This window comes from Rhodamnia argentea, chromosome 5, assembly GCF_020921035.1.
Source record: "Rhodamnia argentea isolate NSW1041297 chromosome 5, ASM2092103v1, whole genome shotgun sequence".
Taxonomy (NCBI): domain Eukaryota; kingdom Viridiplantae; phylum Streptophyta; class Magnoliopsida; order Myrtales; family Myrtaceae; genus Rhodamnia; species Rhodamnia argentea.
In genome coordinates, this window is record NC_063154.1 from 5,526,903 (window position 1) to 5,541,527 (window position 14,625).

Genomic DNA, 14,625 nt, shown 5'->3' on the forward strand with positions numbered 1-14,625 from the left:
TATGAATATTCAGTGCAACCAAACAAATGGGAGAAATTGCAATTTCCTTACGTTTACTCTTCCCTCCATAGCTGCCAAACCATGAAGCGCTAGTTTATTGTATGGGTCAGGTGATTGGATGCATGATTCAGACGTCAAAGCGCTCATCAACATGACAAAGTTGTGCATTGTTAGATGAATGGAGATTAAGGGATTGACAGAGGAACGCAAAGATGCTATAATTAAGGATATTACAAAGAATTGAACCAATAGAAGGCATGTTAATCACGATTTTGAACGAAAGTCCGTTTGGTAAACTGGAGTTTTCGTTTGGTAAACTGGAGTAATCGTATGAGACAGTTCAAAACCAAGCCACCCAAGTTTCATGAGATCTCCGGACAATGCGAACTGAATTACTCCATGGTGAAGAAGTGAGAGTCGAATCTTCCTATAACAAGACCCTTTAGAAATTAAATAAAGAGGAAAGGAAAACAAAAGAAAAAAAGACGATCCAGCTAGTTCAGGTTCTAAGTTTGAAATAAGACCCCAGTCAAGACAATTAATTCTCTAGCAAAAATTGCCCAGAAACTTCATCTCTGCACTCAGTGGCGGTATCTGCTTCGATCCCTGTCCCGCCCATATTCTCTCTCTTTATCGTAGGGATTGTAGTCTCTGTCTCTTGCACGATCCCTCTCTCTACTACGGCTACGCGGTCTGTCTCTATGATCACGTTCTCTTTTCTTGCCACTGTCCCGGTCATCCCACTCCCTTCCTCTATCTCTGCTCCTCTCTCTTCCATCTCTATCAGCCACAACTGCGACATAACATCTCAAATTTAACTTCAAAGAAGAGAGAGAATATGCCCAAATTACAAATAAACAAGGGACTCGATATTTAATGATTTGATCATCATCAGTTAACTTAGCATCTCAACATTTCAGGGAGCTATGTGGCGATTACAAAAGACTGGATCCGTGTTGGGGAACATATAAATCAGTCACACGAAAAGATGAAAATGACCAGTGAACAATTAAAAGAAGGGTAGCTCATTTGGTTACAGGGAGTCTTGATCTACCTGTAACATGCATATAAGGAATTCTATTACAGAAAACAGCAGAACAGATGCACATTAGGTATTCCTAAAGTTAAAGACCTTTCAAGTTAAGGATCATAATACCTAGCTCTTCGACCTTCCAACCTGCACGCCCAGCACCAGGAATCCCTTGTGCAGCTTCTGCTTGTTGTGTTTTAGCACGAAACTTCTTCTTGAGATTGCCAAACTCGTCATACATCTCGCCGTCATCCTGACATTATTTTAAACAGAGACCTTTTTCAGCACTGCTCTATGCAATTTCTCCTAAAGAGACTTGAAATGAGTATCACCTCTTCGGCCTCCTTCCGCCTTCGCTTTGTTTCCTCGAGTTCCTCTTCATCAAGTTCCTTGTAACCTCCCCCACGTCCACCCCTATATAAAAATACCAAAAAACAACAGAAATGTAAAAGCAATATTACGACGAACACAAGAATGACTTTCAAAGTATCAAATTCTACAAGCTCTTCAACGCACTTGCATCACCCAGAGATAGGAGGGAGAGAGGGAATGGAGAGTCGACAACAAAAGCTATCATTAAAAGAATGGTTTCTCTACCAGTGGAGTTCATAAACCTAATATAAAAGTACATTTTCTCTATACAATGCCATTCATAGGCCTTTTTCTCCTATCAAAATCATCTGGAAAATTAATTTTCCGAGAATATTTGTTAGAAAGACGAGCTTCGATTTTTTTTTTTTTTTTGCAAAACATATAATTGAGACAGAAAATTCAAAATATCCTCTCTGTTGTGCTATCTCATATTCTACTAGAGTTCATCGTCATGCTTGTTAGTCCCGATTCATGCAATGTGTACATAGTAAGCACTTCAGCACACAAGTACATATTCAGCCAAATGGCAGGACAAAACAACTCCTTAGTAAAAGCTCTCAAAGATTTACTTAAACCATGTATCATTGCACAAGGAGCTCTCGAGAATGCACAAAGGATCACTCAGGAAAAATCATAGCCCTTATATGAATACTTTGGCTTCAAAATACCTAATCCATCAGTAAAATTATAGATAGTTTCGCAAATCCAAAAGATCAATTCTCAGGTACCTTACACCACCCTCGCTAGTACCAGGTTTATTGGTGTTGCAAATGTTGCATTTTGTACGCTTTGCCCAGTTTATATTGCCACACCTGGAAAAAGAAAAAGAAGGGAGAAATATAAAACACCTGCATACAGTATCCAACCAGTTATCTTAATATACCAGAAGTGAAATAAAATGCGGCAGCTACACCATCGGTTCATTAAATCTGAAAATAAAACTCAGTATGCACCAATTTAAGTTGTTCCGCGTATTCCTGAACGACTCTAAGAGCACAATTTGGCAAAGGCATAACACAACATATGAACCGATGAAGAGGCTGGCCGTCAGCTTTGCCACATACTATTACAATTATTTGCAGGCAAAATAAAGAGAAATATCATCCATGTTTGCTTTAGCATGGCATTATTTGGATAAGACAAATTTCAACTGTCATATACACAACTGACGAGAATTACACACATCCAGTACCAGTAAAAGCCATGTTATGCTCCAATGTTATGCATGATTGACTGCAATTAGAAATTCAGCCAATGCCTATTGATCTAGCAGACCTTACAGAATCACACCCATTTTTCAGATGTGCAGGTGACTAATAGTAAACTTTAAATAGCTCCAAGGGACCAAGCTATATTAACATGGCCGGGCAACCCAACAACTTTTCCAGCTTCCTTCCCATCAACCCAAAAGTACTACTAACCACCAGATTCATTCTCTCTTTCCACCTAGTCTGTCACCCAGCGAAACTTTTCTGGTTAGTATGAGAAAAGAGTTCGAGGAAGGGGACTAAGATGCGAGACAAAGCTTGTGTCCTATGGCAGATTTAAAAAAGCTCACCAAACATAAGAACTGAAATTATGTGGAAACTTACGGATATGATGTATGATCTTACATTGGACAGGGCCAATCATTTGGACCAAAAAGTCCAGTAGGAGCACCAACTGGACGACCAGTGCCTGCAGAATCGTTCGCACCACGCCCTTTTCCACGACCTGCACCCCGTGAAGCACCACCTGAGGCACCAGCAGGCCGAGCACTTCCACATCGGTTGCAGACACCACGGAATGCAAAATTTACATTGGAACAGCTGCTAGCAGAATAAAATATTAGGAGCTTTTCCATTCCAACCTGATCATACCAGTAAAAGAAAGAGCAAAACGGTTCAAAAAGCAAGGGTTGCTCACCAATGTCACATCACAGACCTTGTATTCGGGCACAACCAATCTCCCTCTTGTTTCCATGCCTTCCCTGCAACATCTCCCCGACCTCTACCTGTTCCCATATCGCCATTTGCATCCTTGGTGATGTCCTCCGCGTCACCAAAATTACCAGCATCATTACTATCTTTGCTTTTAGTATCTGCTATATGAACTCCGATAATACTTCCATGGAACTCCTTGTTGTTGAACCATTCAACAGCAGCTGATGCGGCGTGAGGATCCTCGTATGTAACAGTAGCATCTCCCTTGGGTTCATTTGTCTCCTTGTCTCTGTAGAACCAAATCTTTGGACGACCTGTACGCTTGTCTTTCTACGAAGCATGGGGCACAAAGGCGCACGAGAAAATGAGCAACAGAGATAAAAACAAGTTATCTGGTCTGTTGATTATGCTATGGGCAACAAAACCTAAAATTGACAGTAAATTCTAGCCACCGAATGAGAGACACATGGCATTTGTATTCATAAGCCTCCATACCTTAAGCAACCCGATAGTTCCAAAGTGTTCAGCCAGCATGTTCTCATCGGTTCCCTCCGGCAAATTACACACATAGACAGTCCCGTTTAAAGGAGCACCTTTCCCTAGATAGGTACCCGTCATTGTGCTTCAATTCTCCCAAGCAGATTGAACGGCGCAAGACCCAAGACCTAAAAATTAACAAGAGAACAACCACGCTCACCGAACAGATCGGATAAATTCCTCCCCTGGCATTTACCCAGAAGAAGCTGAAATTCTCTCGTTCTAGTTACACAATTCGGAACCGCATTCAAGAAACAGAACAAGCCGACCTAGAATTGATCTCGGCTGGTTTCAGACGACGACAATAAGCATGAAAACGGAGTCAATACTACAAATTCAAATTAGAAATCCTCGCCGATGGCGAGAGTAGTTTAGAACAGCCGCAAACCCTAACCTCGACTCGCAGCGACTTCCGGACTGCCGAAACCCCACAAATCAGAAGAAGGGGCAAAAAAAAAAAAAGGAGTCGGAGAGATACGTACAGAATGAGGTCTGGACAGTGCGATTCGATAATCGAGCTCCAGAATCTCTCTCTCTCTCTCTCTCTCTCTCTCTCTCTCTCTCTGCTTATGTTCTTCTAGCACTCACAGCTCTTTTCACCATTTTGGCTAAGTACACAACAATTTGCAACTTTTACTCCCACATTGTTTTGATTTGCCTGCCTTTTCTTGTCCTTTTTGGAGACTTTGTAAATCTCTCACTCCCTTCTAAAGTATCTGTCTTTTGGAAATCCTAAGGTACATTAGTGTATCAATTGATGGCATCGAGATTTGCAGTAATGTCGTAAATCAATCGTATTACGTTATTATCGAGATACCGCACATTTTTTACTGCTCTCTATCAGGAAAAATGAAAGTAAAAAATAAAAATAAAAAGAGGAATAAGGACGAGGTTGAGTAGAGTAAGCGATTCTAGATTCCTTCCGGCCTACTCGTCGGAATCAGTTTTTCCATTTTTGTGAATCCTAAACTTAGAATCTACTCTGTCGCGGGTTTCATGGTCAACCTAATTCCACTTGTATTCTTAATTGAACGATCATAATAAATTATCACTCCTAATGACAACCATTTGCTCCTACAATCCAGTGACCATAATCTATATTTAGATACATGAAGAATATGAAACAAGAGCAAAGTAAAAGTCCGAGTCACGAATATCTCGAAAATAAAAGTTCGGACTAATGATTCTAGATTACACACCCATCATCGGACACCATGGAATGTTACAGTATCGCGCAAAGACATAGAACAAGAAAAATACAAAGACTTATCTAGGTTCCAAGTTCCATCTCATAGAACTTGAAACCTACCCGTCGGAACATGTTCCCTAACTTTTAGAACCTAAAACCTACCATCTATATTATGAAACCGATTCGATTTTTTAGTTCCCGATTCTACCATGAAATCATGATTGCTCCTAAGGTTGAGCATAGCTTGCGATCATAAAATTGAGAATGAGGCGATGTATGTATTATGGTGTCCTTACTCGATTTCAAGGAGGTTACTAAGTTCGAATGGATCGGGGAATGATGCATTAGACGTTGGTCGATAAGTCCAAGTACCCCATTCTCACCGGGATTCTTGTGCTCGTGAAATACCAAATCGATCGGACTTAATTCCGATCATCTTCTGAATTACAATGCAATTGGAAATTTATACGAGAACCGAGTCATTTCATCATGAGTCCAGATTATCACGAACATGAACGTAGTTTACTGAAAATCTACTCTGTTGGACGAGCAACGACACAAATGATTTATGAATTTTAGCGCAATGGGCAATATAATTCTCGAATTTTAAATTTATTCAATGTGATCTTTGAACTTTAACCTAAAGTGCAATGTCGTTCATGAACTTTTAATTTCTTCAATATAGTTATTGGACTTTTTGTGCTTATTCAATTTAATTTCTGGATTGAATGAAAATGTTCAATATTGTACATGAACTGAAATTAATGAAAGAATAATACTAAATATTTTCATACAATCGAGAGGCTAAATTAAATATGTACAAAAAATCCAGAGACCATGTTGAAGAAATTAAAAGTTCAGGGGCGACATTGCACGTTGGGCTAAAGTTCATGGACCGCATTAAATAGATTGTGTAATTATTCCCTATTAGGTTTGTCCACATTTTCATTAAATGAATTACGAAAAATAAGGTAAAAAAATACCCCATATTTTTCAATTTTATGTCCGTTTTGAAATTTTCCGACCTTCGACAAAATTCTTCGCTTTCACGAACTCCACTCAGGCACTCACTACTGCGACCAAAATCGATTCATCAATCCTGACGAAACAGCAAGACCGAGCTTTCACCTCCTATGCTGCATCGTGGCACCGAGTGAGCTAGCTCTCTCGTGGCTGGTGCATCGCGCAGGTCTGGAATGCCGACCGCGTGTTTGACGAAATGCCTCTGGAAGGTTTTGACGCGTCGGCCTCCCCGGTGCTTCGGGGCTGTGCATAGTTTCCCTTTTGATATCACGCTAAGCGATCGTTTTCTGTATCGCAGGGTTCCTATGCTAGACTGTTATGGCGACAATATAGAATCTTGTCCCAAAATGGTAGTGGTTGTGCTCCAGTTTTAGCTTACTGATGCCATTGCCTCCGAGCCCGCGCTGTTCAACTGCCAAAAGGTTCTCTGGGTTACTCACTAACGGAGCGACATTCAGAGCATGTTCTTTTCAGGATGTATCTGGATGTATCCCAAAGAGATGGACTCACAATTGCAAGAACGGGAACCTGGGCAAAACATCAGCTTTCGGTGAGTGCACTGGTTTGCTGTCGTTTTGTGCATGGACTCATGGTGTATGACTAATTGTTTTCTCACTGAAAATGAAAAATCAGGAAGAGATATGGAGAAGAGTATATACAATTTTCTGACTATTGATCGTTGGGAATCGTTGAACTACATGGGATATAGGTTGGCCGCGCTAAGACCAGTTCATGGAAGGCTGGCTCTGAGGTTCCTCAACTGGGTCATTAAACAACCTGGCCTGGAGTTTGGCCATCTCAATCATATTTTGTCTGTGACGGCTCACATACTTGTCAGAGCTAGGATGCATGACTCTGCAAAATCGATTTTGAGGCAGTTAACGCAGATGGGTGAGGATCCAAGCTCAGTATTTATTACTTTAATGGACACATATCCTCTTTGTAATTCTAATCCTTCGGTTTTTGACATTCTCATGAGGGTTTATCTTGGAAAGGGAATGATTGGAGATGCTCTGCAGGTCTTCTGTTTAATTATTTCTAGGGGATTTAAGCCTTCAGTTGGTACTTGTAATAAGGTCTTGGCTGCAATGGCAAGAGACCAAGCAGCTGGGTCAATATGGTCATTCTTCAGTGATATGCTTGAGAATGAAATTCGTCCTGATGTCGCTACTTTTAATATCTTGATCAATGAGCTGTGCGCAGAAGGGAAGATAAAGAAAGCCAGTTTTCTATTGAGAAAGATGGAAGAAATTGGTTGTCACCCTACCATTGTTACTTACAACACTCTACTCAATTGGTATTGCAAAAAGGGAATGTATAGAACGGCTCTTCAGCTTATTGAATTTATGGATGGCAAGGGTATTAGAGCAGATGTCTTCACATTCAACATACTTATCGATGGTTTGTGTAGGAAAAATATGAGTTCAAAGGGGTATTTATTATTGAAAAAGATGAGGAAGATGTTGATAGACCCTAATGCAGTCACTTACAATACTCTTATCCATGGGTTTGTCCGGGAGGGGAAGAATGCAGTTGCTACTCGTATTTTGGATGAAATGTCTAGTTCTAACCTTTCTCCTAATTGTATCACTTACACTGCTTTGATTGATGGGCTTTGCCAAGAAGAAAAATTTCACGAAGCAATGAATGTTTTGATGAAGATGGAAAAGGAAGGGTTGACACCTAATGAAACTTGTTATGGGGCTCTTTTGAATGGTTTATCCAGGCACGCACAATTCAGTATGGCAAGAAGTTGTCTTGATCGGATGAGGAGGAATGGTATTCTTGTTGGTCAGATTCCATATACTATGTTGATTGATGGATTTTGCAGGAAAGCGTTGCTTGCTGAAGCTATTGAATTGTTTGAGGAGATGCTAAAAGATGGTTTAACCCCTGATTTGCATACGTATTCAGTGCTCGTGAGTGGGTTATGCCGGGTTGGGAGAATAAAGATCACAAAGGAGATCATCTCTAAGATGTATAGATCAAAGATTCTACCAAATAGTGTCATTTTACAAACACTTATCCACTATTGTTGCAAACAAGGAAATGTCATGGAGGCATTGAGACTTTATGCAGTAATGAACTGTTGTGGCTATGAAGCAGACCATTTAGCATGTACTGCCTTAATTGCTTCTCTCTGCAGAAGTGGAAAAATGGAAGAGGCGGAGTGCTTCATGCAGCATATGTGTTGCATCGGTCTAGATCCTGATTCCGTGTCTTTTGATTGTCTCATCAATGGACATGCAAATAAGGGACATTGGATGAAAGCATTTTCGTTTTGTGATGAAATGATCAAATCGGGATATCCTCCAAGCCCCTTTACTTATGCGAGTCTCCTCAAAGGACTGTGCAAAGCAGGACATGTGGAAGAAGCCAAGAAACTCCTTACTGAAGTCGCACTTGTACCGTCTTCTGCAGATACTGTAGTCTACAACTCATTAATAGCAGAGTTGTGTGAAGCTGGAAATCTACAGGAAGCATTGGCTCTTTATCATGGAATGGTGAAGAACAGTGTGCTGCCTGACAATCACACATATTCAAGTCTTATTGCTGGTTTTTGCAGGAAGGGCAGGATTGTTGCTGCCATTTTTCTTCTTCAGTCAGCTGTTAGACTGGGAATTTCTCTCCCAAATATGGTCCTGTATACATGCCTGATTGATGCTCTTTTCAAGGAAGGGCAAGGAAAAATGGCTTCCAATTACTATGAAGAGATAGTAAAAAGTGGTTTCCACCCTGACACAATTGTTTTTAATGTGATGTTAGATGGATATTCAAGGATGGGAAAAATGGGGAGGGCAATTGCTTGTCTTTCAATGATGAGGAGAAACAATCTGTCTCCAAATTTGGCCACGTACAATATTCTCTTGCATGGGTTCTCAAAGAAAAGGGAACTGGGGATGTGCTTTAGAATACACAAATTAATCATCAATGAAGGTTTTCAGCCTGACAAATGGACATGGCATTCTCTGATTCTTGGTCTTTGCAAGTCAGGTCTGCTGGAAATTGGAATTAAACTTTTGAAAAAGATGTTAGTCGAGGGCATCATACCGGATAGGCTTATGTTCAATATGCTTATAAGCGAGTGCTGTGAACGTGGTCAGATGGGAATGGCACTTGATATGGTTGATGTGATGATTATTCTTGGGTATGATGACCTTGATACTTACCAATCCATTATCAATGGTCTGCACAAGAAGTCAGATTTTAATGCTTCCTACGCTGTTATGCATGAAATGCTGAAAAAAGGGTATTTTCCTTCTTACAAGCAATATATACGTTTAGTTTGTGGCATGTGTAAAGCAGGGAATATACGGGCAGCATTCAAGCTAAAGGATGAGATGAAGAAACTTGGCATTGTTCCTCCTGATGTTGCCGAAAGTGCATTAGTTAGGGGACTTGCGCGCTGTGGGAAGATCGAGGGAGCAAAGCTAGTCCTTCATCACATGATTGGGATGCGTCTTATCCCTACTCCTGCTACCTTCACTACTCTGATGCATGTGTCGTGTGAAAATTTTGATATTGAAGGGGCCTTGGAGTTAAGGAGTATCATGGAACGCTCTGGCATAAGGCTTGACGTAGTCACCTACAATGTTCTTATTAAAGGCCTCTGTGCTGGTGGTGATGTGATTTCTGCAGTTGAGTTATATGAGGAGATGAAAAAACAGGGTCTCCTACCAAACTGTACAACTTACACTATTCTAATAAATGCCATTTCTACCAAGGGTAGTGCAATTAATGCTGAGACACTTTTGGTCGATCTAAAATCAAGAGGGTTTTCATCTTGGGACAGAAATGCAAACCATTGGCAAGAGGAATTGGTGATTGCCATGAGAAAGATAAAATATGTGAGTTGTCGAAGCAGGAAATGATACCTATTGAAGATAATTTGACCTTGATGTTGTCAACATGGGGCAAATTTTATTTGAGCTGTTCTTGTGGAAGCATGGTTTCATTGTAGAGTACAAGTAAGTTTCTTTTCCAGTTATGGAAGAAATGTCCCATGTTTACTTCCCGCAGATGATGGCTTGAATCTCACTTGTTTGTTTATGCTTACAACCTTGCTACTTTCAGAGAGAAGAATGTGCTCCAGTGGCTATCACAAAACGCCATTCAACTTGGCATGACAGGTAGCTAATTTAAATTTTTTATCTTGATATGTTTTTTCCTACCACACCGGGTTTCGACCACATTTTTCTCAAATTCCGAGGACCTATATTTAGTATCATGTGTTCCTGTTCTGTTTGTGACTAGAAAATGTATTGTGCAGTGTTCATGGGATTACTGTTCTCGTGAATTGCTTGTATTATTGAATGCGGATCTTGTCACTCTGATGCCAAAGATGCTAAGTATTTTCAGTTTCATCTACTGTGGTCTTGCCATGATTGTAGCTGGCTTTGATGAAGGAACTAGATCGGATACATTTCTCTCTTCAATTTCTCTGTCTGGGAAATGTGGAACCCGCAGGATTCATTGGACCGAGGATTCTACATCTGCATCCTGTTCAATGATCAGATCACTCAGTCAGATTGATTCTTTTTCTTCTCCTACTCTATACAAATATAAAAGGAACAGCCCTGGAATAGTTGGCGACTTCAGTACGACATTCTTTGTTTCCAAGGTTGGTCGATATACAAGTCGTTCGAGTAGTTTTTAACATATTGTTGGTACAAGGACAGGGATCCCTAAGGATATTGCTTTTGCAATTGCAGACCAAGCTTGCATGTGTCACATGGCAATGGTGCTAGCACAAAGAATGAAGCTTCTACTTTGGGCACTTGGAGTTAGGGCGACGCCAAGGCAGACTTTGAAGTGGATTGTTGTTATGATGCCTTGACTGGAGAGATAGCCTATGAGCATGGGGGACAGCAATTATGCATCACTTTGTCAGTCGCATCCATTCTTTGTCTTCTCCTACTCTAGACGAATGTAAAAGGAACAGCCTTGGAGCAGTTGGCGACTTCAGTACGACATTCTTCTTTTCCTAGGTCGGTTGAACAATGAGTCTTTCAAGCCGTTTTTCACATATTGTTGATACAAGGACAGGAATCTAACAGGAGATTGCTTTTGCAATTGCAGACCGACCGAACATGTGTTGCATGCCAATGCTGTTAGCATGAAGAAGGAAGCTTCTACTTCAGGCAGTTGGAGTTAGGGCCCCCATAGGCGGACTTGGAAGTTGGTTATTGTTATGATGCTTTGGCCAGAGATAGCTTATGAGCATGTGGGTTGCATGCCAATGCTGTTAGCATGAAGAAGGAAGCTTCTACTTCAGGCAGTTGGAGTTAGGGCCCCCATAGGCGGACTTGGAAGTTGGTTATTGTTATGATGCTTTGGCCAGAGATAGCTTATGAGCATGTGGGACAGCAATTATGCATGCGTGTGTGCAATTTTGTTTATCTGTGCACGTTCCGTTGTCTTCTTCACTACTTGTGCCGATGGCAATGGGAGCGCACTCTGCAAGTGAGATGGGTTGATTGTGTACAGGACTGCGGGAACGCTTGTGCGGTCAAAGTTTTGTCATGAATAATGAGATCGCAGTGATTACGCATTGCTTGATCTTTTTAAAGTGAGAAAACACGATCACCCCATCGCTCTCTGATAAAGGTTCAAGTGTTTGCATACGATGGTGTCATTTTTGCTTTTATCTTCCTCAATTGCCGACCCATACAAGTAAACAAGCTGTATGATTCCATAAATTGTTCTTCCAGCTGTCATATGCTATAACTGAAATGGGTCAATCCATCATCCATTGTAAGTCTTTTCAGCTGACGTAGTTTTCCAGTGACATGCCAGACTATATTGTTTAGCTCAAGTGATGCTTCCGGAGAAAATCTACCGTATATGTTCTTTAAACATGTCTTGTAACAATAAATTAACTCAGATACATTATTGTGTAATGCTTTCATTCCATGTACGGAGCCCACGATGCTAGTATATGTACATTTTCTGCAAAAGCAGTATATACTGACTAACGCTTCAGTACTCCTCTTCATTAGAAGAACATTGCCACTTTGTCCTTGAGACTGCTCTTCTTTTTCAATGGGGATGCAGCTTCGGCGGAAACAACACCGTGGCTTTCCTTCTTTTGATCCTGCATTGAAATCACTTCATCTGCAACAAACTGACTCATTTTCTCTTCCTCCACGGGCTTCCTCAGCCAGGGACCCAGAAAGAGATCTAGCATCTCCCGAGCAGGATCGCCTGTTCCCTTGATGCTCACGATAGTCTCTTCACCGGCCTGAACTCCATTTGAATTGTTCTTGTGCTTTGCTTCATCAAGAATTTCATTATGAATAGCACCGGCATCAAGAGAATATTGTTTAACATTGCCTGACCCTCTCATTGATGTCTCTGATCTTCCAAGGTGTTGCCTTTGCTGCTCGACATCCTTATTTGATGCAATGATCTGCAAAAAGGCATCCGTTCATTAACCTTCCAAAATTTCATTCATTCCTTTAAAATTCTTCTGTTTCTTGTTGTACTGCAGTTCATGCTGTTGGAATACAGTGAGAGAGGCTATGATTCATGGGTCCTGCGAGGGTGATGAAGATGTTTCGGCAAACCCTGAAGATCAGGAGAACTACAACCCATTTAAAATTGAGTTTATGCCCTCACCCGTCAAGGACACCATCACTTGAAAAGCCAATGTTAAAAAGATTGCGAGAGGCCCAGGACCCACGGATAAAATCCTAAATAAGAACATTCGCATTATTGAACTACCCAGCGATACAGAGTTAATTAGGCACAACACTGAAAGGGTCTCATCTTCTGATGGTAATAGCTTAGATGCTCTCAAATATTCTTTATGCATTCAGACACAAAAAAGTATAGGGCCTTGAATGACTCCTTTTGCAAGAAAATATGCTTGATTCTGCAGCCTATATTCAGCATGTATGACAGTCCCAGAATGCAATTCCTTGCAAAAACAGAATGGAAAGAAGCATGACCAATTCACTTGTTTAGCAACTTCCTACACAGTAAAATATCCTAGACCATGGGAAACAAAAAGTTTCTCAGGAACTAAGAAAATTACCTCTTCAGCAATGCTCATAAGATCTTCAACAGTAAGTTCGACATCGTCATCACTAGCAAAGGTAGTAAGTTCCTCATCACCTTCAGCAACAGGACTCTTTGTTTTCCTTCTTTTTTGCAAAACTGAATCGTGAGCTTTCCTCCTTCCCCTTCTGTGCTCCTTTCTATCCTCAACAATTTCATGCGTACTAACATCAGAACCGTCTTCTTGTTCGCTCACCCTTCTTTTCCTTTTCTTCCTTCCACATTCCACGAGACCAAATCCACCAACTCTTGAAGAATAATTTCCCTGAAGCGAGGATGCCCTTTTAGGCTGCGTTGTCAGACTCTTCGAATTAGTCCCTTGAGGTGAAACTACTCCTCTGTTTATTTGAACAGTGTTACTGTCCCTACAACCAGACTCCCTTGCTTGGTCATTCGCAGGTGGCGCCACCATCCACCTCGGCAACCGCCTCGTAGTTCGCTCATTGGGACCAGCTCCAGCCATCCTTACTCTTCACCGGGATAATTCTCGCAAGACTCCTATCAAGAAGGAAAGGACCTCTCAATCTTATGCTTAACCCAATCGTGAACTAACTTCGAGCAAGGAAGACGCACTTCAGTTTAAAATGCCACGGCACAGCGACTGAAAAACCGTATGGAAAATCAACACTTGCGACGCAAACTTGCAGGGAAGCGGCATCTCTAAAAACCCGACAAATTTCTAAGTCATAGCAGCAAAATGGGCAGAATTGATTTCCTAAGGTGCCGATGAGTTCTGGTTAGGAAAGACAAAAGTGCCGCACCCTCTATAAGAGGAAGCGAGTTGGACTTGGCTGTCTCAAGTCGCTAAAACATCTCGAACGGGCAGGCTTCTGGGGATATCTCCGAAGCAAATCTCGAACATTTTCTTCAAGCAAATCAAATGATTTCATGGCTTCTTAAAACTGCCGTCTCTTCAAATAATCATGCATCACGGAAAAATGCTTTAGCTCTACCGCCATCCCTGCATGTATATCGGCCTGACCACGGCGATTGAAGCTCACCGACGACACAGCTGATTGCCTTGATTGAATCGAAAAGAGGGAAAAAGATCAAAAGGAGACATTTTTCCTTCCGCGGCTAACCGAAACGCTGATCCCAACAACCCAAAAAGATTAAAGAAATCAAAGAATGAAAAGCCCATGGAATCGACATTATCTGAAGCCGGAAGGAGAAATTCGGACTCACCCAGTAAATCAATCTTCCGACACTGCAAGAGGATGAATCATCGAACCGCCGAATCGAAAAGCTGAGGAGAGATTTAAGCAGAGATCGACGAGCGTCTCGGTGACGAACAGAGGGAAATCCGTAAACACGGGATTTTTCGAAAACAGTCGTCGACATATTTCGAAGTGCCAAGGTACGACAATACGAAGAAGAAAAAAAGGTTACTTTTTTAAGGTGAAATTCTAAATAAAGATACGAAGTTTATTGATTTTTTAAAATAAAAATCTAAAGTGAATATCATTTTAAATAAAAACTTAAAATGATCATTG

At 41.1% G+C, this 14,625-nt stretch overlaps 3 protein-coding genes across 7 annotated transcripts; 1 reads left to right on the forward strand and 2 right to left on the reverse strand.

Annotated features, from left to right (window-relative positions):
• Positions 1-314: 314 nt before the first annotated feature.
• Positions 315-4,430, reverse strand: LOC115755077 (transcription initiation factor TFIID subunit 15). Of its 2 annotated transcripts, none has more exons than XM_030694356.2 (8): positions 4,344-4,430; positions 3,820-3,989; positions 3,326-3,654; positions 3,016-3,210; positions 2,131-2,214; positions 1,363-1,444; positions 1,157-1,283; positions 315-793 (listed from the first exon to the last, which is right to left on the reverse strand). In XM_030694356.2, exons 2-8 carry the CDS (start codon positions 3,940-3,942, stop codon positions 582-584), a joined length of 1,152 nt encoding a protein of 383 aa, XP_030550216.1. In that variant the 5' UTR covers positions 3,943-3,989; positions 4,344-4,430; the 3' UTR covers positions 315-581. The 2 variants fall into 2 exon arrangements, with proteins under 2 accessions (XP_030550216.1, XP_030550224.1); XM_030694364.2 differs by lacking the exon at positions 4,344-4,430 and adding an exon at positions 4,256-4,335.
• A 1,666-nt stretch (positions 4,431-6,096) lies between these two features.
• Positions 6,097-11,296, forward strand: LOC115755055 (pentatricopeptide repeat-containing protein At5g55840). Of its 2 annotated transcripts, XM_048278473.1 has the most exons (7): positions 6,097-6,239; positions 6,372-6,623; positions 6,707-10,041; positions 10,148-10,203; positions 10,344-10,694; positions 10,786-11,061; positions 11,153-11,296. In XM_048278473.1, exons 2-3 carry the CDS (start codon positions 6,455-6,457, stop codon positions 9,943-9,945), a joined length of 3,408 nt encoding a protein of 1,135 aa, XP_048134430.1. In that variant the 5' UTR covers positions 6,097-6,239; positions 6,372-6,454; the 3' UTR covers positions 9,946-10,041; positions 10,148-10,203; positions 10,344-10,694; positions 10,786-11,061; positions 11,153-11,296. The 2 variants fall into 2 exon arrangements, with proteins under 2 accessions (XP_048134430.1, XP_048134429.1); XM_048278472.1 differs by having other exon boundaries at positions 6,099-6,623.
• A 751-nt stretch (positions 11,297-12,047) lies between these two features.
• Positions 12,048-14,503, reverse strand: LOC115755095. Of its 3 annotated transcripts, none has more exons than XM_030694399.2 (3): positions 14,318-14,503; positions 13,110-13,627; positions 12,048-12,482 (listed from the first exon to the last, which is right to left on the reverse strand). In XM_030694399.2, the coding sequence occupies exons 2-3, from the start codon at positions 13,593-13,595 to the stop codon at positions 12,069-12,071; spliced, it is 900 nt and encodes a 299-aa protein (XP_030550259.1). In that variant the 5' UTR covers positions 13,596-13,627; positions 14,318-14,503; the 3' UTR covers positions 12,048-12,068. The 3 variants fall into 3 exon arrangements, with proteins under 3 accessions (XP_030550259.1, XP_030550242.1, XP_030550250.1); XM_030694382.2 differs by having other exon boundaries at positions 13,110-13,630; XM_030694390.2 differs by lacking the exon at positions 14,318-14,503 and adding an exon at positions 13,706-13,830 and having other exon boundaries at positions 13,110-13,630.
• Positions 14,504-14,625: the final 122 nt, after the last annotated feature.

Coding starts and splice junctions, on each gene's coding strand:
- LOC115755077 (XM_030694356.2), bottom strand. CDS start 3,942: ATGACGGGTACCTATCTAGGGAAAGGTGCTCCTTTAAACGGGACTGTC. Junction 3,655..3,819: donor GAACTATCGGGTTGCTTAAG/GTATGGAGGCTT, acceptor CATGCTTCGTAG/AAAGACAAGCGTACAGGTCG. Junction 3,211..3,325: donor TGGTTGTGCCCGAATACAAG/GTCTGTGATGTG, acceptor TTCTGCTAGCAG/CTGTTCCAATGTAAATTTTG.
- LOC115755055 (XM_048278473.1), top strand. CDS start 6,455: ATGCCATTGCCTCCGAGCCCGCGCTGTTCAACTGCCAAAAGGTTCTCT. Junction 6,624..6,706: donor GGGCAAAACATCAGCTTTCG/GTGAGTGCACTG, acceptor ATGAAAAATCAG/GAAGAGATATGGAGAAGAGT.
- LOC115755095 (XM_030694399.2), bottom strand. CDS start 13,595: ATGGCTGGAGCTGGTCCCAATGAGCGAACTACGAGGCGGTTGCCGAGG. Junction 12,483..13,109: donor TTATGAGCATTGCTGAAGAG/GTAATTTTCTTA, acceptor GCCTTTTTGCAG/ATCATTGCATCAAATAAGGA.